Source organism: Giraffa tippelskirchi, chromosome 7 (genome assembly GCF_054371585.1).
Source record: "Giraffa tippelskirchi isolate mGirTip1 chromosome 7, T2T-mGirTip1v1.2.pri, whole genome shotgun sequence".
NCBI classification, from domain to species: domain Eukaryota; kingdom Metazoa; phylum Chordata; class Mammalia; order Artiodactyla; family Giraffidae; genus Giraffa; species Giraffa tippelskirchi.
The window spans coordinates 130,907,030-130,933,984 of record NC_137281.1 but is presented as its reverse complement, the minus strand read 5'-3'; the positions used below and the strand labels follow the sequence as shown (position 1 = coordinate 130,933,984).

The 26,955-nt window shown below is 41.5% G+C and overlaps 1 protein-coding gene across 1 annotated transcript in view; it reads left to right on the top strand.

Moving 5' to 3' along the window:
• Window positions 1-11,108: 11,108 nt before the first annotated feature.
• The window catches only part of SLC35F4 (solute carrier family 35 member F4), a 278,761-nt gene continuing 262,914 nt past the window's right edge, over window positions 11,109-26,955 (top strand). Inside the window, exon 1 of the mRNA XM_081509591.1 lies at window positions 11,109-11,211. Coding sequence (XP_081365717.1) covers window positions 11,109-11,211 — 103 coding nt within the window. The remainder of the gene's footprint in view (window positions 11,212-26,955) is intronic.

Below are 26,955 nucleotides of genomic sequence, written 5' to 3'. Positions count from 1 at the left end.
TATTTTAAGCCACTAGAGTTTGGGGTTGTTTGATGTGCACTTAAGGCTAGACAGTAGCAGTGCAGTTTTGACATCCCTGCAGTGAATATGCAGGTACTAGTAGACTTCAGAAAAGAGTAAAAGGAAGGAAAGAAGGAAGAAGGGAGGAGTTAATGAAAAAGGAAGAGGAGTAACATGCACTCCTCAAAAGCTAATGTTTTTTTTTTTGTCTGTGCTGGGTCTTCATTGCTACAGGTGAGCTTTTCTCTAGTTGTGGTGAACAGGGTCCACCCTTCATTCCAGTGCATGGGCTTCTCATTGTGGTGACCTCTCTTTCTGTAGAGCACAGGCTCTAGATGTACAGGCTTCAGTAGTTGCAGTACTTGGGCTCAGTAGTTGCAGTACCTGGGCTTAGTTGCCCTGCAGCAAGTGGGATCTTCCCAGACTAGGGCGAGAACCCACATCCCCTGCATTGGCAGGTAGATTCTTAACCACCGGACCACCAGGGAAATCCTAGATGATGATATTTTAAAATCTAAATTAATGAAGAAATAAGTAAACAGTCTTATGAACATTTTAATAGATTATACATAAAGGAAGAGAGTCAAACCTCCTATTTAATTATGATTCCAAAAAGATTTGTCAAAACAAGCCAGCGATATTTATGGCAGTGAATTTTGACAATAATCAAGCCTATAATGAGAAAGTATATAATTTTGTTCATTTACTCATATCTATAGGCAACACAAACCTTTATTTACCCCTATCCCCACCACCCAAAAGATGAGGGCTGACAGTTTATTTATTTATTCCTACTCCTACAACTCAAAAGATATGAGGTAGCAGTTCAAGTCAGCTGACTGCCAAATTGGATAAATAACCAGATACTGATTATACCAGAAGTGGAATTCAAACAGACTCCAGATAATAGAGATCTTCTTGGGTTTAAATTTCATTTAACAGAGCCCTGGAGGGTTTCTCTGGTGGCTCAGGTGGTAAAGAATCTGCCTGCAATTCAGTAGACCTGGGTTTGATCCCTGGGTCAGGAAGATCCCCTAGAGGAGGGAATGGCAACCCTCTAGTAGTCTTGCCTGGAAAATCCCATGGAGCTTGCCCGGCTACAGTCCATGGGGTCACAAAGAGTCAGACACAACTGAATGACTAATACTTTCACTTTCATTTCACTTGATGGACAGATATCTCTACCATCTGCTGAGCCCAGAGCTCAACTAGGGGAAGGTAGAAAGACGAGAAAGAAAAGAGCATGACTTGCCTGGGAGGGTGGAGGAGTAAAAGGGGCTTATGGGTCATCAGAAAGTAATGCAGGAGAAGGTGGCACCAAGAAGTATTGGGGAAAGGATTATACCCTGGGAGTGGGGAGGGCTGCCACCAACTTACTGAGGAGCCTTTGAACCATTGATTTAGGCTCTCCAGTCTCAGTTTCCTCATTTATAAACTTTGCACTGAGCAAGTTGTTACATTTCTGGCCTTGAGACAAATTGTGTGTGTGTGTGCAGACTCAGTCATGTCTGACTCTTTGTGACCCCATGGACTGTAGCCTGCCAGGCTTCTCTGTTCTTGAAATTTTCCAGGCAATATTAGAGTGGGTTGTCCTTTCCTACTCCAGGGGATCTTCCCAACCCAGGGATCAAACCCAGGTCTCTTGCGTCTCCAGCATTGACAGGCGTATTCTTTACCACCAGTGCCACCAAGAGAAGTTAGTCTTGTATGAGTGAGAGTATGTGCCCTGTGCCTTCAAGGAGGTGATCCTGATGACAGAGTTTCTTTATTATAATGATCCTTTTGGTCCTTAATGTGTTTTGATTGTCTGGTGTGTTCACACAGTTGTGAACAAAACTCAGTCCCTGCCTTTGAGGAACTCGAGTGTACAGTGGAGAGGACCACTCAGCATAGGAAGAGCTGAACCCTTCAGGAAGGGGGAAGCCCAGAAGAGAAAGTCCTTAAAAAATAGCTGAAGGATGAGTAGCACTAGTTAGGTGAAGTGACATTTGTCACAGCTATTCATGCATGGGTGGTCTTATCACTTAGTTCTGCTACAAAGCTATGTATGCCCAGAAAACTGTACCAAGGATACTTTATTAGCTTAGGAATTTGAAGATTGTAGGACTACCTTGAGCTGTTTCAAAACTTTTTATGTACTCGTTGTCATGGAGCCTTGTTTTATTATTTATGAGAACGTGGAGAGCCAGCAGACTTAGAGACCTTTAGTCAGTCTTCATCACATTCACTGCAACGGAGATAATTGCAATTACTGCAGAGATTAATGTGCAGGCAGGCAGCCTTCTCCAACGTACTGCACAGAAATGCCCAGTCTCCCTGCAGAACAATGAGCCGAAATAGGTTTTAGGGTTTGTTGTGTGTGTGTGTGTGCGTGTGTGTATGCATTCATTTTAAGACAAGCAAAACCATATTTGAGAAAATTTGGAAAATGACAGACTTCTCCTAATCCTATTTTTCTAACGGTCACTTTTTTTTTGCATTTTGACTATCCTGACAATGCTTTTTATAACAATACTGAACTGATCATCCTTTGGCTCAAGATTGAGTGCTCGGACTGATTGGTCTATTTGGGGGCAAGAGGCTGGGAAGCCACAGCTTCTCAATGCAGTCCCTAGAGTATCAGGGGTCTAAGGCGCCAGACTCAGTTCAGTCCTTTTTTTTTTTTTTTTTAATAAATTTATTTATTTTAGTTGGGGGCTAATTACTTTACAATATTGTAATAGTTTTTGCCATACATTGACATGAATCAGCCATGGGTTTACATGTGTTCCCCTTCCTGGACCCCCCACTCACCTCCCTCCCCATCCCATCCCTCTGGGTCATCCCATTGCCCCGGCCCTGAGCCCTTGTCTCATGCATCGAACATGAGTTCAGTCCTTTTTGAATAGAATGGAGAAGCATTTATAACCCAGCTCCAATCTACCACATTCACAGGTTTGCTCTGTGTTGCATCTGAACCCTGCACTATAGGCTGTACATGCTTGATTCAAGCGGATGCACTTTCATGTGTCAGCATCAAAGAAGCAGCCCTGGGGCAGGAGGCTAGAGGTGCCTGGCCCTGGCAGGAGGTGAGGCGCTGTCAGGCTGTGTCTGTGTGAAGCTGATATGAATCCACACAGAGTTGGTCACTGCCAAGGTGAAGCAAGAGGAAGTGAATTGGAGTTTAAAGGGTATTTGATTCAATCTGTTGGCTTTTTCTTTCTGGTAAGTTAAGAGTGTCCTCCAATATCATCTGGGTAACTGGAGGAAAAAAGACGAATGTCAGTACTGATGATCTATGTTATATCAGGGTATTTGAAGAGCAAATTTTATTGATGAGTATCACTGACAATGCAAATAATGATGAAATCAAACCTTATAAACATATTCCTTGTAAACTAATTGTTATTGAGGCTAAAGGCAAAGTTATTCCTGGGATTGCTTTTGAATATTTGAGTTGTGGATGTATTGAACTGTGGGGATGTGTTCTGGGCTCTCTTTGTCTTATTTAGGCTTTCTAAAGAGTTTAAAATTTTCTGTTCTCTCTGATTTTCTACACCACTCATCATGCTTCTTTCCAATAATTTATGATGTCTTTAGTATTGTTTACTGATAAATTGCCTCAGAAGCCGGTGAAACTTAAAACATGCATAGTATGCACTTAGAAAACAAAAGATACAGAGAATAAGATTTAAAAATGAAATGTACTGTTTATGGAAGGATTCAAAATCCTCTTGATTTAAAGTTTTTAGTAACTTCACTTTTTGTGTGTCAGTATCATCTTGAATATTGATATGGTCCTTATGCCAGAGAAAAGAGAAAAATCCCAGTGCCTTGATTAGCTTTGGCTGATCATTCCAAACTAGAGTCAGCCACATAGTCCTCATACAACCACAAGGGGGCAGGAAGTGCCATCCTGTGGAATGCCTAAAATGGGGGAGAAACGTAAGTATTTGGCAAACAGTACCAATAACTACCACAGCAATTTGGCATTTTTAGCAGACAATGTTACAAAAGCTTTGTGTGATAGATATGTGCAGTAGGTTGGAGGCTGTTTTGTCTGATAAATAATATGCAGTAGGTTGGAAGTTGCGGCATGCATGGCATTTCTACATGTTTGAATTACAGAAAGTCTTACATGTAAAAATGAATATGTAGCAGGTTTGAATGTGTAACCACTAACACAGCTGTTTAAAAATGTTATAACAATCTTTATTAGCTTCAAATTACTGTAATGTTTACTCTGAGTGCCCATTCTCCATAAGAATAGTGGAAAATGCATTTTCAGTATTACTGGGGCTCCCCTGCTGCAGGATTATATGATCAGGGGAGATCTTTGGCTAAGCTTGACCATCACCAACCATGAGGGAGTTGGTCTTCAGCCCTCTGGTCACTTTTGAGTTGTAGGCTATCAAGCCCACATTCCACCCTTCTTGGACTGATGGCTCAACTGCTTCTGGGCTGAGCTTGGAGGCACCAGAAACTCTGCTGAGGCTGGGAAATCTGGAGTTAATGGCCCAGCCTCCTACCCTATGACCTCTTTAAGGTTACTCCACTTTCCTGGGGCCCTGGCATCAAGCAGAACTCCAATGCTTTGGGACCACCAGCTTTGTCCCTGTCTCACTCTGAAGCAAGCTCTCTGCATCCTCTGGCCTTCTCAAAGGACAGGAAGAACTGCTAGCCCTGAGCCACTTCTCTTTCTTCAAAGCACTGAAGTTCTGTAGCCCACCTCTCCACTGGTTCACAAGATCTGCCTCTTGTGATTATTATCATGGTTGGAAAGTTTGAAGGATAGTTGTAAAAGTATGCAAAAACATGAACCCAAAGATTATCATACTAAGTGAACAAAGACTAATATCATATGATATCATTTAGGTAGGTTCAATCCCTGGGTTGAGAAGATTTTCTGGAGAAGGGAATGGCAATCCACTCCAGTATTCTTGCCTGGAGAATTCCATGGACAGAGGAGTCTGGCGGGCTATAGTCCGTGGGGTCACAAAGAGTCAGACACGACTGAGCAACTAACACTATCACTATCACTTAGATGTGGAATCTAAAAAAAGATACAAATGAACTTATTTATAAAACATAAAGACACTTTGAAGCATTCATACGTATTGCATTTCTGTCTGAAAAGTGTGTTTCACCTGACTATTCTTTCTTGCCTTTGTCCACACATAATCATGCTTGGGAATCTGCTTCCTCTCATTTCCCAAATTAAGTTCAATTCAGAAAGACCTTCCTTACACCTCTGACCTACTTAAAAGTTGTGGGCTTCCACTTGTTATCCTCATTTTAATTTTTTCTCATGATATTTCTCACAATTTAGCAGTATATAAGTGATTTATAATGCAAAAAAATAAAAATAAAAAAAATAAATAAATAAAACATAAAGAGACTCACAGACATAGAAAACAAACTTATAGTTATCAAAGGGGAAAGGGTAGGGGATAAATTAGGTTTGGGCTAACATATACACACTACTATTTATAAAATAGACAACCAACAAGGATCTATTGTATAGTACAAGAACTATACTCAATATTTTGTAATAACCTATGTGCTGTGCTTTGCTTAGTCACTCAGTTGTATATATATATATACACATACACATATACACATATATACACACATATACACGTATATCTCACTGCTGTACACGTGAAACTAAAATGATATTATAAATCAGCCATAGTTCAATTAAGAAAGCAAGCAACTGCCACAGAGAAGTTCTTATTATTGTGAGTGAACTGTGAATGAATTAACTTTGATAATAAATAATAGACAGAGCAGGGGAGGTGTTGGGAGAAGGAAATATGTCTTTATTGTGCACCTGTTATGTGCCAGAACTTGATAAGATATTTTCACATGTTATCTGACTTAATCATCACAGCAACTACAAAGTAGAGAGTACGAGCCCATTTTATAGAGAAAACTGAAGCTCAGATGGTTCTGTGTATGTATTCAACAAAACAATAATAGTAGCTGGCATTTGTTATCCTTATTGGGCTTCCCTGGTAGTTCATCTGGTAAAAAATCCGCTGGCAGTGCAGGAGACCCCAGTTCGATTCCTGGGTCTGGAAGATCCCCTGGAGAAGGGATAGGCTATCAACTCTAGTATTCTTGGGCTTTCCTGGTGGCTCAGATGGTAAAGAATCCACCTGCAATGTGGGAGATCTGGGTTCGACTCATGGGTTGGGAAGATCCCCTGGAGGAGGACATGGCAACCTACCCCAGTTTTCTTGCCTGGAGAATCCCCATGGATAGAGGACCTGGCAGGATACAGTCCATGGGATCCCACAATGTCAGACATGACTGAACGACTAAGCACAGCACAGCATGGTGCTTTTTAGATGCCAGCCACTGTTATCAACTTCTTATGAATGTAAACTCATATAATCTTCACAATAGTTCTATGAGGCAGGTACAATATTCTTACCGTGTTGATGAGAAAATTGAGTCATAGAGTTTAAGAGACTAACTCAAAATCACTAGAAAATGATGAGGTCAGATTTGACCCTTGACAGTCTGGCTCTACAGACCGTGCTCTAAAGCACTGTACTATATGGCTGAGAGGGAGGGAGAGGAGGAGAAAGGGAAGGAGGGAAGGATGGAGGGAGAAAGAGACAGAGTCAGGGACAGACAGACACACACACCACCGCCCTGCCCCGCCCCCCCCCCCACAGGTCATAGACAAATTCTAAAATTTGAGTGCACTTGTTAAAATTTCTTAGGACATTTTCCAAAGGATTTCAGTGTATTTCCCAAAACAGTCCTGTGGGTGGAGTTTGGTACCAGAGGTCAATGATGAGTGGGCCTTGCCCTGACTTCTTAGACAAATGCTGAGGGTTGGGCCCCCAAGCCCTTTCAGTCCCACCATCAGCTGCAAGGTTAATTAACAGTGCTGACCATTGCCTAAGAATGAACAGAAAGGCAGAGTCAGCATTCCAAGTGTGGGTCTGTTGATGACTTGCTGGTTAAATACTCAAAACTATTTTTCAGAAAATGGAATGTGAAAATTACACTTTTTTTTCTGCCCAGATGGGACTACTGTCACCTGGTTGCCTAGACACCAGATTTTTTCTTTCTTTAATTGAAGTATACACCAGATGCTTTTAAACACATACACCACACAAACTGTAGGGTCAACTCTTTGTAAATAGTGCTATGATTGTACACGGCAACAATGGCCCTTGGGTATTAAAGCTTAAACATTCTTGGCTCTCCAAGCAGCCAAGTTACTCTTAGCTCAAAGAGGTAGGTGCATTATATTAGTTTCTCAGAGGGAGAAAAATGATTGCTTTCCTTTCTTTCAGCATGTTTTAATAGTAACTCTGAATAATATATGGTCAAAAAGATTGACTGGTTCCTTCCATGAAAGAGGACCCCTGACTGCTAATCAGAATAAGGGAGACTAGATTCCATGGATTTTATTTTACAAATTCTTCCAAAGTATAAAGGCTGATGTGGTATTGTAACAATTTTATGACAGACTATTTATCTTGAATTGAATTTATGCCCAGTGATCATATTTAGTTTTTAATGTTATTACTTGGTATAATTATTTTAGTATCAGACACAAAGATCTTAACTATCACATGAATTACCTTACAAATGACTTTTTATAGCATACATAGCCAAGTTATGTATATTCAGTTAATATAAATATCTAATCTAACTTGATCAGATCATCAAAATAAATATGGTCCAGATATCAAAATTCACTGGGAAGTATTTTTGAAAAGGCATAAATATTTTTGAAAAGGTGCATAGAAATCAAATTTTTGATGAGTTGTAAGTTGTAAGGTTGAGTTGTAAGTTACTCAGAAAATTGACTTACTAGGGAAACTGGTTATGTGAAACTGGCTACTATGAGGAAACATCTTGTGAATCAAGGTTCTTCAGCATTTATTTGTTTAATTGTGTCTTTCCTAAGCTTTTCAGAATAGATTTGTGGTATGCTGATAGTTCACATTTTGTAAATTTGAATTTGTATATTGGGTTTGTGGAAACCAGCAAGCAAACAAATGAAAATACTTAAAAAAAATTCTCCTGTCAAAATAATTTCTATACATTTGAAAGGTGAAATCATTTTTTATGTACCAAAGAGTGCTTATCACTAGCAGAAATTTACTTTTTATTGTTGATTAATTTATAGTTGTAGAATTTTAATTCCATTAAAACAAGTGTGTGCTAGATTATAGCACCCACTTGCATTTACTGTTTTAGTCACCCTATTACAGATGATTACAGAGACATTTGTAAATGCTCTGCTGTTTTATTTTATTACATTTTCTAATTTTTTCAATTTTATTTATTTATTTATGGCTATGCTGGGTCTTTGTTGCTGCACGTGGGCTTTCCCTAGTTGTGGAGAATGGAAGGCTACTCTTTGTTGCAGTGTGTGGGCTTCTCATTGCAGTGGCTTCTCTTGCTGGGGAGCACACGCTCTAGGCACATGGGCTTCCATAGTTGTAGCACTTGGGCTCAGTATTTGTGGTCCATGGGCTTAGTTGCTCTGTGGCCTGTGGGATCTTTCTGGACCAGGGATTGAACCCATGTCCTCTGCATTGACAGGCAGATTCTTAACCACTATGTCACTGGGAAAGTCTGCTCTGCTATTTTAAAATTAATTTCCAGGTCAATCAGAGAGTTTTTATAATTTCTTTAAGGAAACATGGACTCTTGTGGGTCTAGTATTTACATTATTTAAATTTATGCTGAATTTGTTGTTTATATGAGTGATGAGGTCTGGTTAAATATATTTCCTAGGAAGAAGGCAACAACTACACAATAAATGTAATTTTGAATTTAAATACATTAATTATGATAAAATAAATTATACATGAATAGGACAAGACCATTTGTCTTTAAAGTCTATGCATATTTATATTCCTGTTACATTAGGAGCTGTTTGCTTCAATTTCTTAATTTCTCTCTTGTTGAATTTGTGTATCAATATGCTATGGATTATGATGTTATTAAATGCATATTAGAAGTAATATAGGGCTTCCCTGATAGCTCTGTTGATAAAGAATCCACCTGCGAAGCAGGTGACGCCAGTTTGACTCCTGCTGCTGCTGCTGCTGCTAAGTCACTCAGTCGTGTCCGACTCTTAGTGACCCCATGGACTGCAGCCCACCAGGCTCCTCGGTCCATGGGATTTTCCAGGCAAGAGTACTGGAGTGGGTTGCCATTGCCTTCTCCATTTGACTCCTGGGTCAGAGGCAAATTTCTTTTATAGAAACTTCAAACCAGAGAAGCGTCTTACATTAATTTGGTCAACCCACTTACCATGTGAAGTGCACATGTTCTATATAAGGTGTGCCACAGAAATAAACATTGCCTTGACCATAATAAAAGTAACAGAAGTGTGTTGAAAATTGCTTTGGGGTGGGGCAGGTGGTAGGGTATAAAGGCCCAATCCTTTCATTTCTGCTCTAAATAGTCAGCTCCCACTATTGCAGTAGAGTTGCTTTTTCCTTGAAGTTCATTTTGACCTTTTAGCTCTTTCTACCCTTCCATTGTTCCCGGCCCAAGAAAGCAGGTGTGGGAGGAAATTGGTTTCTTTATGAACTCTCCTCCCAGCCACAATCATCTCAGATTCACTCCACTCTCAAGATCCTGTGATAGGCTTTGTGTCCACATGAAAACACTTGACACATTGTGAAATTTAATTCTGTATTTTCACATGCTTCAAACTAATTGACCTTAAAAAAAAAAAAGAAGTTTGCCTGTTTCTTCCCCCTTAAGGACCCACACACAGTGTGGGAAATGCTTGAAGGCAGAATGATGTGATAGGTTCCTTGGCAGTTTCTGAGGGGGCATTGAAATCGACTTGTTTTTGTCCTTTTTTTCTATAAGCTTTAGAAATGTGAAGTCTGGCAGGGGTGTCTTAAACTGGCTCTGGATGGCAGGTGGACATAATGACCTCTAAGCTGATTAGCTCACACCCCAGCCTCTCTCCAAGGCACCCTTTAGTTTCTGAGATGAAACTTTCAGGATTATATTTTAGGAGGCTGTGACTGCCAGCTATGCATAGAAAAATCATCTTACTGCTCACGGACTCTAACCTGGTGGCTCTCTAGCCAAAGCAGAAAAGTCACACCTGAGGGGAGGGGTTCATTCTGAACACACAGCTTCAAGGACGTTCTACACCCCAAGTGGAAGGTCTCTGGATTGTAGCTAAACCTTTCACCCGCCCAGAGATATTTACTGTTTGAAGGGCTTACCCCTGATGTTTTGGCAATAAGAAGAAAATCATTTCTCCTCGGGGCATTTGGAATGGGCAAAATAAACATGCTGTGCACAGCTGCGGCTTCCAAGCCTTTGATGATTTCCCTGGGAGGCTGGAGGGTCCGGCTGGGTACCGACTGTTAGACTTTGAAGCTTGAGCTCTTACAGTCTTTGTGTCCACGATACCTGAACAATCACTCCAAATATCACCTGCTGGGGCCTCATTTTTTTATTTCTTAAAAAAAAAGAAAAAGCCTTTCCGTCGTCTAGGCAAGCGGAGGTAACTGATTAACGCCCGGGGGAAGCTTGCCGATCAGCAGACCCCTGGGGGTGCAGACGCCTAGCTCAGGCGAAGCCCCCAAGGTGTCATCTCCCCGAGCGACAGTGCACACCTCTCACATTAACAGCCCTTGGTTCCGCTCGGGTGTCTCCCACCCCCGGCCCTCCTCCCTGAGCCCTTGCCAACATCTCACCTTCTCCTCTCCTCCCACGCCTTGGACCAAGCATCCCTTCTGTCAGGTGGGGTTGGGGGATGTTGACTCTTCCCGGAAGGGGGCAAAAGGGTTAATGATAAGAGTCCGCGCAGGTGGGGCCGCCCCCGGCCGCGGTGGGCGTCGGAGGTAAGGGGGCGCTGTTCAGGCGGGAGAGCCGCCAGGCTGACGGAGAGGCCGGCCTGAGTGGGGGCCGCTCCGCCGCCGTCTCCGCCGCCGCCGCCGCCGCCGCTGCTGTGATGCGAAGCCGGTGTTGCGCCGGGCGGTGGAGTCAGAGGCCGGGCGCGGGAGCACGAGCTGCAACATCAGCACCGGCGGCGGCGGCGACACCTGCACCAGCTCTCGGGCCCCGCGCTGCTCTTTCCGCCCCGCTGCGCCCGGGGCCGCCGCCCCGTACTCTCTATGGATGTCAAGGCGGCCCCCAACGGGGTGGCCACCATCGAGGACCGCATCCTGCGGATCACCGGCTACTATGGCTATTACCCGGGTTACTCCAGTCAGAAAAGTAAGACGCCGCAGGCGCTGCCTGGCTCCAGACGCCGGAGGGGGTAGGATGCGGGAGGGCGCGCCGTCCGGACACCTGCAGCCCTGCTGGCGTGGCTACCGCGGATCTCCTGGCGGTGGGGCCACCCTGGCTGAAAGTGTGTCCGCTGTCCTCGGTGCTGAACCGTGAGCGAGAACGGTGTCCGGACTGTTGGCGCCTAGGAGTTTGGAAATAGTGGCAGTCTTGGGGGCAGAAGCGCAGAGGCAACCCGGTGAGCGCTCCTGACAGCCGTCTGCCGGCTCAACCCCGGCGTACTTACGGCCGAGGAGGCTAATATGGCTGTTTACTTAGCGAAAGTCAGCCCTTGGGGCTGCACTCCCCCGAAGTCCCTACTGAGTACAGGCTGCGGGCTGGGCGCTGGGGCTGCCGGCTGGATAGGCTCGGGGGTGGGGCTGGCGGGGAAGGCCGACCCAGACGTGGGTCCCGACGCCGATGGGCCAGGCTGTTCACTCCGGGCTGTTGAAACGTTGCCAGCGCGGGAATTACTCCTGTTAAGATGTCTTTTGGGAGGTTCTCCACCTCGGGTAGAGAAAGAACCTCTTCAGGTCTCCGAGTCTGTGATCTTGGAGCCGGAGACCCGTGAAAAGACTGGGAGCTGGGGGTGGTTGAGAGGGGGAGGCGCGATCGGGGCCCCGGCCAGCCCCGAATGCCCGCCGCACGTCGTGGCTGCCTCTGAGCAGCGGCAGACTGCTCCATGGCTTCTGGCTTTCTTCCGGCTAAGCGAGGTCCTGTGGTGCGGATGCTTTCACGTTTCTGGAGCAGTTTTGCAGGGAGGGCGCTGAGGTGCGCTCTCTACTCTGTCCCTCTCCCCCAACACACAAACCCACTGGCTGTATTTGCTGGGATTAGTTCTGCCAGTGACCCAAGTGAACCTCGTTTTTTTCTCTGAATAGAGGGAGTAACTGCGGCTTAATTCCCATGCAGGTGGAATTTCACTTATTTCTTTATCAACGCATTTCTGTCGCAATAGATGGAGCATAATTGATGTTTTTGCTGTTATTTTTAACCGGAAGCCTTGGAAGCTCCTAGATGCATTTCTGATTGGTATATTTCTGAGACACTTGAGGTACAATCAGCCTTACAGTTTCTCTGAAGGGAGTAAAACCTAACACATAGAGGGAAAAATCAACTTTTTCCGATAACTCCCCCCGCCCGGCCCCCCTCACTATGCTGCATCTCTGTTGAGCTTTCCTGCATGAGCTGTCCTTACAGAGATAGTTTCTAGTTTAGTATTTCATTTGGCTTCAGGAAAGGCCTATCTGATTTGTATGGTCTCTATCTAGCTGTTTTTAGCATTACAGGCTTACATTATTCATTTTCCATACAAAAGTAATTATATAGTGTTAGAATTTTCTAGAAGGAAAATAACATGCTATGGAATGCAGTTTGAAGTCTTTGTACTATAGACTCAGAACTTTTTTTTTCCTATTGGCAAAGGCTTTCTTTTTTAACCCTAGAAACTCAAGCAAAAGCACTAGTATACCACGTGGAGATTACTTAGTTTCACCTTTGAATAATTTAATTAGGACTCATGGGATTTTGGTTGCTTAGAGAATGTAGAAGCTGTCTGTGAGATTACAAGACTCAGGGTAGTACATTATTATAGCTTTTATAACAATGGAACTGTGGTTAATAAAGAACAAACTAAAAAGAATACTGGAAAAGTGATATTTTAAACAGAGGCATGTTCGTATTATCTTTTTGTACTGGCTGAAAAATAGCTACATGTCTCATTTGCCATAGGAGAACTGGACACAAAGAGGGGAGAGCATTGGTTAAGGCAGTAACTGAGGCTAAAAGGGATAAAGATGCATTTGGTATAGTTATTTGTGATGGGCTAACTTCAGGCCAGTGTTCAAACAGTGAAGACAGAGAATTTCACAAGGACAGAGAATTATATGACTGTCAAATAACTTTCAGAATGTTTAAGCTTTCAGAGGTAGAAGGAGATTGCCATTTTACAGAGTGAAAGGCTAGGAAAAGAGAGAGCTGGAAGAGGGCCAGGCAGCTGAGCACCATGAAATAAATAATTGTGCCCTTAATGCAGGCTTCAACTAGTAAACAAACACATTGAGGCAAACCAATACAAGATGGTCAATTGATTTAGCTGTTACCTGGAATGAGCAATAACCTGGGGGAAGTCTGGAAAGATATAGTTAAGAAAAGCCTGTGGTGAGGAATATGTAATATGTGAAGGCAAGGTGACTTTCCCATTTTTTGATGATCATGTCTGAGGCCTTAAGGATGGGATGATCTCTTAATATTAGTGCCATTTACTTTTCTAGAGGTAGGTAGAGACTCATCTCTGACAATATGCATGAATGATCAACCTCATGGTAATGCATCCTCTTGCCATCCCTGTCAACCAGGAAGATGAGAAACTTGTTGTTTTTCTTCAGTCACTAAGTCGTGTCCTCTTTATGACCACATGGACTGCAGCATGCCAGACTTCCCTGTCCTTCACTATCTCCCAGAGTTTGCTCAAACTCACGTCCATTGAGTTGATGATGCCATCCAACCATCTCATCCTCTGTCATCCCCTTCTCCTCTTCCCTTCAATCTTTCCCAGCATCAGGGTCTTTTCCAAGGAGTCAGTTCTTCACATCAGATGGCCAAAGTATTGGAGTTTCAGCTTCAGCATCAGTCCTTCCAATGAATATTCAGGGTTGATTTCCTTTAAGATTGACTGGTTTGATCTCCTTGCAGTCCAAGGGACTCTCAGTTTTCTCCAGTACCACAGTTAAAAAGCATTAATTCTTTGGTGCTCAGCCTTCTTTATGGTCCAACTCTCACATCCATACATGACTACTGGAAAAACCATAGGTTTGACTATACAGACCTTTGTTGGCAAAGTAATGTCTCTGCTTTTTAATGCGCTATTGTAGGTTTGTCATAACTTTTCTTCCAAAGAGCAAGCATATTTTAATTTCATGTCTGCAGTCACTATCCACAGTAATTTTTGAGACCAGGAAAATAAAATCTGTCATTGCTTCCACTTTTTCCCTTTCTATCTGCCATGAAGTGATGGGACTGGATGATGTGATCTTAGTTTTTTTAATGTTGAGTTTTAAGCCAGCTTTTTCACTCTCATCTTTCACCTTCATCAAGAGGCTCTTTAGTTCTTTGCTTTCAGCCATTAGAGTGGTGTCATCTGCATATAAGAGGTTATTGATAATTCTCCCAGCAATATCAGTCTTCATTTCAGCTTGATAACCTGGTTCAGAACAAATTCTAGTAGGCTGATACAAAAAAGAAAGAAATGTATGTGTACATAATTATGTATTTAAAAGGTATATCTATAATATGCATAGTGCTAGTGCTAAGTCGCTTCAGTCGTGTCCGACTCTGTGCGACCCCATAGACGGCAGCCCACCAGGCTCCACTGTCCCTGGGATTCTCCAGGCAAGAACACTGGAGTGGGTTGCCATTTCCTTCTCCAGTGCATGAAAGGGAAAAGTGGAAGTGAAGTCGCTCAGTCATGTCCGACTCTTAGCGACCCCATGGACTGTAGCCTACCAGGCTCCTCTGTCCATGGGATTTTCCAGGCAAGAGTACTGGAGTGGGGTGCCATTGCCTTCTCCGATAATATGCATAAGATATATATATATATATTATATATAAAAGATATATATACATTGTATGTAAAAGATATATAATCATCTCTGTATCTGTAAATTTAGATAGTTAGGTGGGTACATAGGTGATTAAAGCATTTGTCTAACCTCAAGTTATGGTCTGGTAGGGGAAATAGACTCACTCATTCAACAGGTGCTAATTGACCACCTCCTATGGTGGTGCCAGGAATACACCCGTGAACAGAACAGACAAATGTATTTCCCTTTTTAAAGCTTAAGTTCTAGTGGGAAGAGACAGACAATAATAAACAAACATATACATACATAAATAAAGTTTTATATTGCAAGGTGATAGCTGCTTTAACAAAGGTATCAGAAGAGTTAAAAAGATAAAAGATTGTGGAAGTTTTAAATAGATTGGGCAGGTGAGACCTCACTGAGAAGGTCATCGTTGAGTAAAGACCTGAAAGATGTGAAGGAGTTTGCTGTGTAGACATTGGGAGGAATCTGTTCCAGGCACAAAGAACAGCCTGTGCAAAGCTCTGAGGCAGAGCCTGCTGAGCCTGCTAGAGAAGGAGTAAGGAGGTCTCCTGCGTGGCTGGAGTGGGGTGAAGAATTGGGCAAGTGTTGGAGATGAGGTCACTGTGGATACAAGGACTCCCAGAAAGTAGCTCTTACAGGCCATTGTAAGTCCTTTGGCTCATACTCTGAATGAAACTGGGAGCCTTTGTAGGGTTTTAATGGTTTTAACAGAGGAGCGATGAGACGTGACTTACATTTCAAAAGGATCAGGTTGACTGCTCTACTGTGGCAGAGGTGGAAGCAGAGAGGCTAGTTGGTATATATCACTGTAATAACCAAGGTGGGAGATGATAGTGGCTTGAACAAGAGGGTTAGTAGTAGCAGTGGTGAGAGGTGGTCAGATTCTTTGTATATTTGAAATTAGATTGTCTATGTTTAAATTCTCTATTTGAATAGGGTTTCCTGATGGTTGGACGTGGTATCTACAAGAAAGAAAGGAGTAAAAATTGATTCCATCTTTTCTGGTTTGACCAAGTTTGAGTTGCCAATGGCTGAAGTGTGGCAAGCTTCAAGATAGAGAAGTTTAGGGATTCAAGGGATAAGGATAACATTTTGGAAAGGAAATGTAATTGGAGATGTAAAATAATCCTGGAGTTCAGAGGAGATGTCTGACTCAAGATGTAAGTTAGAGATTTTCCAGCGTTTGAGTGTTTTTCATAGTCTGACACTAAAGAGATCTTCAAGAAGTCAACGTATATAGAGAAGAGAAGAGGAGCAAGGACTGAACTCTGGGGCACTGAGACATTAAGAGGGTGAGGAGAAGGGCATGCAATACGCTGGAAGGCAGAGAAGAGTTTCAGAGGGAAGAGATTAGCTGAATCCAGTGCTGCTGAAAGGCCAAGTAAAATGAAAACTGATAACTGACCGGGCATCATTAGCTACCTTGACAGGAACAAATAAGGTAACATAAGATGGATTAGAATGTGCATAAGCAAGAATTGGGTTTCCCTGGTGGCTCAGCAGTAAAGAATCCACCTGCCAATGCAGGAGATGAGAGTTTGATCCCTGGGTTGGGAAGATCGCTTGGAGGAGGACATGGCAACCCGGTCCAGTATACTTTATGGAAAATCACATGGACAGAGGAGCCTGGAGGGCTACAGTCCATGGGGTCACAAAAAAGTTGGACCTGACTTAACAACAGCAAACAAGAATTGGAGGAATTGGAAATGTGAGTATAGACAATTCTTCAATAATTTTTGTGCAAAGCGGAGCAGAGGAAATAGGAGTAGTGGTGGGGTTAAGAAAGTTTCTTTTTATTTTAAAGATGGCTGACAGTAGCATCATGTTTGCAAGCCCCTGTGAATGATTCAGTAGAGAAAGAAAAATCAGTGATATTGGAGAGATAGGGTACCAAATCTAGTGCACAATGGAAGGAATATTGCTTTAGACAGGAACGTGGATACAGGGCAAGGGTATGGATAAAGGGTCTGGAAGGTGGATAACTGAGATGGTGGGAGTCTGCTGAGGTTCTCTTCTGATTGCTTTCATTTTCTCCAGATAGAAAGCAAGGTCATCAACTGAGAGTGAGGATAGAGGAGGAGGTGGTAGATGTTGGAGGAGAGAGAATGTATAAATAGTTTGAGAGGGAGAGTGAACAGTCTGAGGAAGTACAGTAAGGTTGTCTGGCTGCCTTAAAGGGCACATTTAGTTTCTGGTCACATATTTAAAGTGAGATCAGTCAGTAGATTGTTCTGATCATTGACACAGTGGAGGCATGGAGCAAGTGAAGAGAGGGATTTAATAGGAGTTGCAGATTATCCAGTGGGTATAATAAAATAATAGTAACAAGGGAGTTGTGAATGTATACAAGAAAGAAATTATAATGAATGGCCATAGTATTTAAAGGTGGTAAGTACAGAAGAGAGAAAATTGAGAGGACTAGGGAGAGTGGAAAGTTGGTAGGATCAATGGATTGGAAATCTCAGTGGGATCAAAGGCTAGTGGATGTTATCTGGGAGATAAGAAGTGGTAATCAGAGAGGGTTGTGTGGCTGTAAGAAGTCATTCATTCTATAAGTCAAGTCAAAGGATAAATTCATTTATATTTTACTGTATTCGATTATTGATATCTTTGAGCTGAGTCTTCTTTATGTGTTGGTATAAGGAGGCCTGTGTTGATGTGCAGTGAATTAAACTCTAGGGGTTTGGAAATTTATTCTTGTTAAACTTGCCAGTAACTAGGCCTTGAGACCTGGGCATCTCTTTGTGGCCAACAGTTTCCTTTCTTGTAAAAAAAAAAAAAAAATAAGGAAGTGGGTAGAAGTCACTGTCTTTTTTAAAAGAAACTTTTTATTTTATATTGGAATATAGCTGGAATATAGTTAATTGTCATGACAATTAACAACGTTGTGACAGTTTCAGGTGGATAGTAAAGGCACTCAGCCATACGTATACATGTATCTGTTCTCCTGGAAACTCCCCTCCCATCCAGGCTGCCACATAACATTGAGCAGAGTTCCCTGTGCTACACAGTAGGTCCTTGTTGGTCATCCATTTTAAATATAGCAGTGCGTACATGTCCACCTCAAACTCCCTATCTCTTCCCTCCATCCTTCCTCTCTGGTAACCATAAGTTCGTTTGCTAACTCTGTGAGTCTGTTTCTGTTTTATAAATAAGTTCATTTGTATCTTTTTTTTTTTAAGATTCTGCATATAAGGGATGTCCTATGGTATTTCTCCTTTTCTGTCTGAGAAGTCACTGTCTTAGAACAGCCATGCGGTAGGTTGGCTTTGACAGCTTTCAGAAAAGCCCCAACTTCCATGAAGGAATCTATCTCAGTAAACTCTAGTTTGTTTACTTTGCCTCTCCACACTCCACTTTCCATCTCAGATGGTGGCCAGTGGCCTCTCTTTGCCTTTTGTACTTGCCAGCTCTCTGTTATTTCCTATCAGTTGCTGCAAATTTATAATAAAACTTCTTGTCCTTGCTCTGATGCCAGCCCTGACCATCCTGTTTCCAAAAAGAACTCTACTAACTCTGGCTCTTCTGGCTCTCTGAATTCTCCAACTTGTGCTATGACTTAGCATTTCCCAAGGTGTCAGCCTCAGCTCTCGCTTCTCACTTTACCTTCGCTGAGCAAACCTATTCAGTTTCATGGATTCACTATCTTCCATGTGTCTCTATTTCTAGGTCCACTTTTTCTGAGCCTAGGCCCATATTTCAACTTTCTACTAGAATTCTTACCTGAATGCCCTCCAGGCATGTCACACATAAAACTAAATTCATCATTCTGTCCTTAAAATGTGCCTTTTGCTTATTATGCTTTTTAAGCTTCCAATATCTGTATCTAACCAATTGCCCAGAAACCTGAAGTTATACTCAAACTCTGCCCTTCCCCCTTTCCTTATATTCAGTTAACAAGTTCTACCTATTTTACCCCAAATATGTGTTTCCATCCCTGTTATCACCTGCCTTAATTCTACCTGTCATATCTTTCACCCAGTCTCAAATCTTTTTAATCCAGTATGCACACCTTAACAACATTGAATTCTGTAAAAATGCAAATCTTCCTCTCATGTCCCTGATCAAATGCCTGAAATAAACCTCCATTTTCTGTAGGATAGTGTCCAAATTCCTTAGCATGCCACAATCTGAGTCCAGCTTACACTGTTCTATTTTAGCACACATTTCCCTTTCTAATTGCCAAAGTAATGCAGGCTTAATGTAGAAAATCTGGAAGGCAGAGAAACAAAGAGAGATTAAAACAAAATTACTCTTAATTCCACCACCCAGAGGTGATTAGTGCTAACATTTTGGCTAACACTGTCCTTTCAGTCTCTTTTATATCCATAGACACGTGCAAATGCTGTTTATTTTGTACTGAACATTTCTGTCACTGGTCTATAGGTTTTAATAACTGAAATTTAATGTATGCATAGTCTTCAATATATTTAAACACCTTAATCTACTTACATTGTTGAATTTTTTGTCCAATTTTTCTTTTTTAATTTCATATCTCACTTGTCTTCCACAAACCTGCTAATAGTCTCATCAAGCAGCTCATTGTTTTAATAACATTCTTGTCCCTATGTTCTTCTGGTCCTCAGTGCCTTTTTATACTATGGCCTGAATGGCTTCCTCTTCTCATGTCTCCTTCTTCACTCTCTGAAAAGCCCGTATTTATCTTTTGAGGCTGAATTTAAATGCTTTGTCCTCTGTGAAGCTCCCTGATTGCCCCAGGCTGGGTTGATCCTCCTCTGGGCTCCTGTGATTCTGTGTACTCACCTCTGTTCCAACATTTGGCACACTATTTTGGGCTGTTTACTTTTCATGAGACTGTCTCATCATAGAGCTTGGGGAAGGCAGGGAATTGTCTTTATTTATTTTTATCTTAGACAACATGAAAGTGTACCAGAGTACATTCTGGGTGCTCAATAAAGTTTATTGTAGTAATGAATGAATGATTATAGTTCCTGTTGAAGAAATTAGAGAGTTAATTCTTTTCACATAGAAAAAGAAATAGTACATGGTGGTAGTGATTGGAGTGAAAAAAAAAACTCACCAGCTATGAATGAATCAAACAGATGTGCCTATTCAGAGAGTGAGTACACCAAATGATATTTTGTGATCACTTTACCTTGTGTCCTTATTGCCTTTATAATGTTCTCTGTGCTTGAATGGGGAGAAGACAATCTTTAAAATACAAAATAGTATAAAGTTATTACAACCATAAGAAATAAAATGTGGTCCATCCCCCCTTGTGAAGTGATTACTGTTAGTCTTCATGGTATGATGTTTTAAATCATAAACCAGATTTTTAAATTATAAAAATAATATTAATAACTTAGCACTTCAGCACTCTAACCAGTATAAGTTATAAAATTGTCTCTTACTAGTGAAGTGAATGCAATAATTATTTCTCCCAGTTCAGAGTCTGTTTATACCTCGATAATAAGCATTATGCTTTTTTGTATATGATAGGGTAGTGTTTTTGTAAAAAGTTACATTGATATGAAGAAAGAAGTCTATAGTTTTAAACTATAACTTATAACAGCTGTGTTGATACTGAATATTGTTGTATATGTCATTGTTGTATAATGTAATTTCTACAATGTTTATTCTGATATGTATTTTTCATTTAAAATATAAATTTACATATAAACTCTATTTGTATTATAAAATACTACTGCTATTAATTAATGGGCTTCCCTGGTGGCTCAGATGGTAAAGCGTCTTCCTGTAATTTGAGAGACCAGCGTTCAATCCCTGGGTCAGGAAGATCCCCTGGAAAAGGAAATGGCAACCCACTCCAGTACTCTTGCCTGGAAAATTCCATGGACGGAGGAGCCTGGTAGGCTACAGTCCAGGGAGTTGCAAAGAGTTGGACACGACTGAGCAACTTCACTTCACTGCTATTAAGAGCTAACATGTGGGTTTGACATTAAGTGTCAAATATACTTTATTTAGAAAGCACACCTAAGACCTGTTTGAAGCCATAAAGTCTAATGCAAAGATCACATGATGATTCTCTTCTATTTGCTAGACTTTTAAACTTGCATAAGTAACTTCTCAGATCAACAGCTTGCTCCTATAAAATGGAAATAATAATAATTGTTTCACAGGTCATTGGGAAGGTTATGTAAGGTAACATATATAAAAGCCTGGCACAATGCCCAGTTCAATATAAGGAAGCTGTTATGATCATGGAGGAAACCAGTAGAATCAACTTCATGATTTCAAAAAGTCTTGCTCACTTTTTTCTTGTAAATAAATGGTTCACCACTCACATTTTCCTCCTATCCAATGTTGTAGTTTGAATTGTTAATGAAAATTGTGTTACAGCAGTGTTAAAGATAATTCACAAATTATCCAAGTTTGCAATGTGTTTTATTTTTGGAGATTGCCTTCTGCTTATTTACCTGGATCACCCCTGGGAATACTTTAAAATGGGTTGGAGCCTTTTGTGATGAGGTTATTCCCAAGGGGCCAATCCAAAATAGGCAAGAAAAATCTAGGGCTTACAGGTGACAGGATGGGTCTGCATGTCTGGAGAGGCACATACTCAAACATCAAAGTAGAAAGGAGTGTAGGAATTGGGGATGGGAAAGGGAAGAGTGGTGGGGGAGAGTGGGGGAGAGGAAGGATGAAATCTCAGCTAAAGATGAGTAGCATGGGATGAGGTGGGATTATATAGGATTGGGCGGGCAGGTAGGTGGAGAAGAAGTGAAAGTGTGTAGTGTTAGTCACTCAGCTGTGTCTGACACTTTGGACCCCACCAGGCTCCTCTGTCCATGGGATTCTCCAGGTAAGAATACTGGAGTTGGTTGCCATTCTCTTCTCCAGGGGATCTCCCCGACCCCTAGAGATCAAACCCCAGTGTCCTGCATTGTAGGAAGATTCTTTACCCTCTGAGCCACCAAGAAGTCTGGAGAAATGAAGCCTGAGGATTACTGGGGACTAGTCTGTTGGAAATTTCATTGTTGCTTTTATGTGTGGAGTCTTAAAGGGGCAGTTGCTTTTTGGTCTATTTATATAGTGGCAAACATTACAGATAGAGTCTTTCAAGTTCTACTTTTAAAAAGACACCATTATGTTATAAACACAGGTACATAGTCTTTGAAGTTACAATTCTGTTATGAAGTATTTAACTGCTTAAAGACACAGAAGAATATAGAGAAAAAGGAAAATAATCCTGTCACCCTAACATGACTACTGTTATTTTGGTTAATTTCCTTCCAATCTTCAAAATGCATATAGGGCTTCACTTCTTGATTTATTGACAAATATAAACTATAGTGTAGTCATAATTCTTATATACAAAATTTTGTGCCCTGCTTCTTTCCCACTTGACATTTTAGGATAAGCATTTTTCATTTCATTTCATGTGCCTGCTTGGAGAGGCTGGAATTAGATTCCCTTTCAGAGATCTTGGCTTAAAAAAATTGGGCAAGCTGATTCTCGGTTCTTTGAGACGAGATGAAATGGAGAAACTTGGAGTGTTAGAGGGCTTGTGTGGTTTCTCATCACAGGATTCCACTTGAACTGACTTAGGCAAAAATGGAAGTGATTGAAACGATACTGGGAGTCTTCCATGGATTTTAAGGGCTGGGGTAAGGTGGGATAAGGGCTTCCCTGGTGACTCAGTGGTAAAGAATCTGCCTGCAGTGCAGGAGACCTGGATTTGATCCCTGGTTTGGGAAGATCTCCTGGAGGAGGGCATGGCAACCCACTCCAGTACTCTTGACTGGAGAATTCCATGGATGGAGGAGCCTGGCAGGCTACAGTCCACAGGGCTGCACAGAGTCGGACACGACTGAGGCAACTAAGCAGCAGCCGCAAGGTGGGATAAACTCAGGTCCCTGAGTATTGTTTTAGGGAAAATATGAAGCCCTCTTTCTCTGCCTTTCATTTCTTTTTTTTTTTTCTTTTCTTTTCCTGGCACGTGTTCTCCATTCTTGTCTCTTGCTGCAGGCTGGCTTTCTCTATTCTTTGTCCAAATGGTTGAAAATAGCCTCTGCAAGCAGTTCCAGTGTTTATATCTCCTCTATTTAAGAGAGAAGACAGACTGAGCAAGAATCTCTTACTTCTAAAACCAGATTCCCAGGGACAGGGACTCTTTGGCCAAATTTGTGTCGGGTGTTCACTCTTGATTGTCTTGACTGTGGTCATCCAGGGCAGTGTCAATCTCTGCCATCCTGGCTGCCAGAGGCTTTCTCCTGTAATCCTACTGACTGTAGGGCAAGAGGTAGTTTCCAGAGAAAAGAAGTGTTAGTCTGGAGAGTCAGCTTAATAGTGTTTTGGTTCACAGAGCTTTGCATAAAGAAGTTTTTCATATTAAATCATAGGCTTCAATCAAGATCCATTCTTTTCTATTTTCTAGTTTTATTAGTCCTTAGAATGTGCCTACATAATACTTAGTTGAGGTTATAGATAGTGTATTCCTACAAACTGAGAAAATCCAAGTGTTTGTTTAGAGTATAAGTCCCTAGGGAGTTCTGTTTAAAAGTACTCAACCAGCACTGCTGACTGCTTATTAAGTTTTATTGAAGTGCTGCTGGTTACATCAAATTCTGAAGACATATCTCTTTTTCTCAGTCAGATAGGGCAACACACCAGTTCCTTCAGACTCAAGGTATAGTAACTGAAGGTGACATTTAACATTGTATATTTTAAACAGGGAATGAAAATTACACTATTCTGCAGTCTGGGAATTTCTATATTTAGTTCTGTGTTAATGCCAAGATGGCATTTCAGTTCATTCAGTTCAGTCACTCAGTTGTGTCCAACTTTTTGCCACCCCATGAACTGCAGCACACCAGGCCTCCCTGTCCATCACCAACTCCCGAAGTCTACCCAAACCCATGTCCATCGAGTCGATGATGCCATCCAACCATCTCATCCTCTGGCGTCCCCTTCTCCTCCTGCCCTCAATCTTTCCCAGCATCAGGATCTTTTCAAATGAGTCAGCTCTTCGCATCAGGTGGCCAAAGTATCGGAGTTTCAGCTTCAACATCAGTCCTTCCAATGAACACCCAGGACTGATCTCCTTTAGGATGGACTGGTTGGATCTCCTTGTAGTCCAAGGGACTCTCAAGAGTCTTCTCCAACACCACAGTTCAAAAGCATCAATTCTTCGGTGCTCAGCTTTCTTTATAGTCCAACTCTCACATCCATAAGATGGCACTAATGTAGGCCAATAATAGTTTTATGGTCCTGAATACTGAACATACAAGAATTCTTTATCTCTTGTGAAGCTTAGATTCTAAGGGTGTTAGAGATTGCACGTTTTTGCTACTGATGTCTTGCTCCAAGTCATGTGTATGTATCTTGCATTTTTGATTCACACCCACATTTAATATAGGCATTCTAGAACAAAGATCCAGGTCGAGTGAGCTGGGAACCATTTGGAGCACCATCTTCCCTGCTGGAGCTATGGTGGCAGATGAAGAAATGAATTATTGTTTCCCAGGGACAGTCTAGAACAAATACACTTAATATTTAGAAGCTATGAATTTTTAATTTCTCTGTAGTTATAAAAAAAAAAGGAGGGCCTCAAGTGTAGCCTCTTGCTTTCTCCTTTCTCGTCCACATCCACAGACCAGTCACTGTGATCTTTTCGAAGCTTTAATTGGATCATGCCATTCCTCTGGTTAAAGTCTTCAATGGATTCTCATATTTCTTTGGAAAACTACAAAAGCCTAAATTGAGCCTACAGTGTCCTTACCTGGTTGGGTTCTTCTGATGGCACCACTCTTCCGTGTACTCTTGATGCTTTGGTCACAGTGGCACATTCTTCAGGTCCTTTCCTTCCTCCAGGCTGATGTACAAGCACTTCCCTCTTCCTAGTGTGGTTACCTGGCTGGCTCCTCATCATCATTCAGGTCTCATAACAGTGCTACTGCCTCAGGGAGGCCTTTGCAGCTTTGCACCTTTCTCATCTCATGTACTTTTCCTTTACAGCACTTACTGCAAACTGTGGTTACAATTTATGTTGATTCTTGTGACTGTTCAGTTTCTTTCCTGCCTTCTAGCTCTCTTAGCTCCACAAAGGATGGGCTGGATCTGTTTAGGTCAGCACTAGGTACTCATCATAGAGGACCTGGATATTCCATAAATATTTGCTGAGTGATTAATTCTTGTTAAATATTTGGAGCAGACTTCAGTTCAGTTAAGTTCAGTCACTCAGTCATGTCCAGCTCTTTGCGACAACATGGACTGCAGCATGCCAGGCTTCCCTGTCCATCACCAACTCCTGGAGCCTACTCCAACAATTGCATCGGTGATGCCATCCAACCATCTCATCCCCTGTCGTCCCCTTCTCCTCCCACCTTCAATCTTTCCCAGCATCAGGGTCTCTTCCAATGAGTCGGTTCTTCACATCATGTGGCCAAAGTATTGGAGTTTCAGCTGCAGCATCAGTCCTTCCAATGAATATTCAGAACTGATTTCCTTTAGGATGGACTGGTTGGATCACCTTACAGTCCAAGGGACTCTCCACAGTCTTCTCCAACATCACAGTTCAAAAGCATCAATTCTTCCACATTCAGCCTTCTTTATGGGCCAACTCTCACATCCATACAGGACTATTGGAAAAACCATAGCGTTGACTAGATGGATCTTTGTTGGCAAAGTAGTGTCTCTGCTTTTTAATATGCTATCTAGGTTGGTCATAGCTTGTCTTCCAAGGAGCAAGCATCTTTTAATTTCATGGCTGCAATCACCATCTGCAGTGATTATGGAGCCCAAGAGAATAAAGTCTCTCACTGTTTCCATTGTTTCTGCATCTATTTTCCATGAAGTGATGGGACCATATGCCATGATCTTAGTTGTCTGAATGTTGAATTTTAAGCCAACTTTTTCACTTTCATCAAGAGGCTCTTTAGTTCTTCTTCGCTTTCTGCCATAAGGGTGGTGTCATCTACGTATCTGAGGTTATTGATATTTCTCCTGGGAATCTTGATTCCAGTTTGTGAGTCATCCAGCCTGGCATTTTGCATGATGTACTCTGCATATAAGTTAAATAAGTAGGGTGACAATATACAGCCTTGACGTATTCCTTTCCCTGTTTGGAACCAGTTTGTTGTTCCATGTCCAGTTCTAACTGTTGCTTCTTGACCTGCATACAGATTTCTCAGGACACAGGTCAGGTGATCTGGTATTCCAATCTCTTTAAAAATTTTCCACAGTTTGTTGTGATCCACACAAAGGCTTAGGCATAATCAATAAAGCAAAAGGAGCAGACTTAAAAACATTTATTTGGAATGATTTTAGACTTACAGAAAAGTTGTAAAGATAATTCACAATGTTCCTGTGTACCCCTCACACAGTTTCCCCTGTTACTATCATTTTATATTACTAATGTGTATTTGTCAGAACTCAGAAACCACTACTGGTACATTACTATTAATTAAACTCTAGGTTTTATTTGAATTTCACCAGTTTTCCCATTAAGGGCTCTCCTTCTGTTCCAGGATCCAAACCAAAGTACTGCATTGCACTTAGTTGTCATGTCTCTTAAGTAGGCTTTTAATGCAATGAACTTGAAAAGATAATTTCAATTTTATAGAAACTTCCTGACCATTCTTTTAGGGCTTGGATCAGATAACATCTGAAAATTTAATTACTAGTTTTTAAGGTGACATTGGATTAAATTCATGTTAGAAATTACCTATGAAATCACATGGTAATGGCATACTATTTTAGAGGACTGTTTTATAGTGTAGAATAGTGGGTTTTACTGTTTCTGCTTTTTAACTTTTGGGGGGAAATTTTGGGGGAGTGTTTTTGGGAGTATCTTTTGGGGGTATTTTTGAAAATCTAAATAAAACTATAAATTACCCTGCCCCATGTATTTATACACCAAATGTTTTCATGCAGTTCACTTTATTACACTGGAGATCTATTACTTCTTAGGAATAGGCTATAAAAGTGGTAAGTCCAATGAGTCATATCTATTTTTCTATTTTATGGGAATGTGTGCAAAATTTAATGGTAATATCTAGAAAAACTGAAATAATTAAAATTTGTTAACTAAAATGAAAATAAATTTGAGTTTTATTCCATTTTCAGAAGTGAATTTTAGTGAGAAAGCTCTCATGGTTTGGATTGA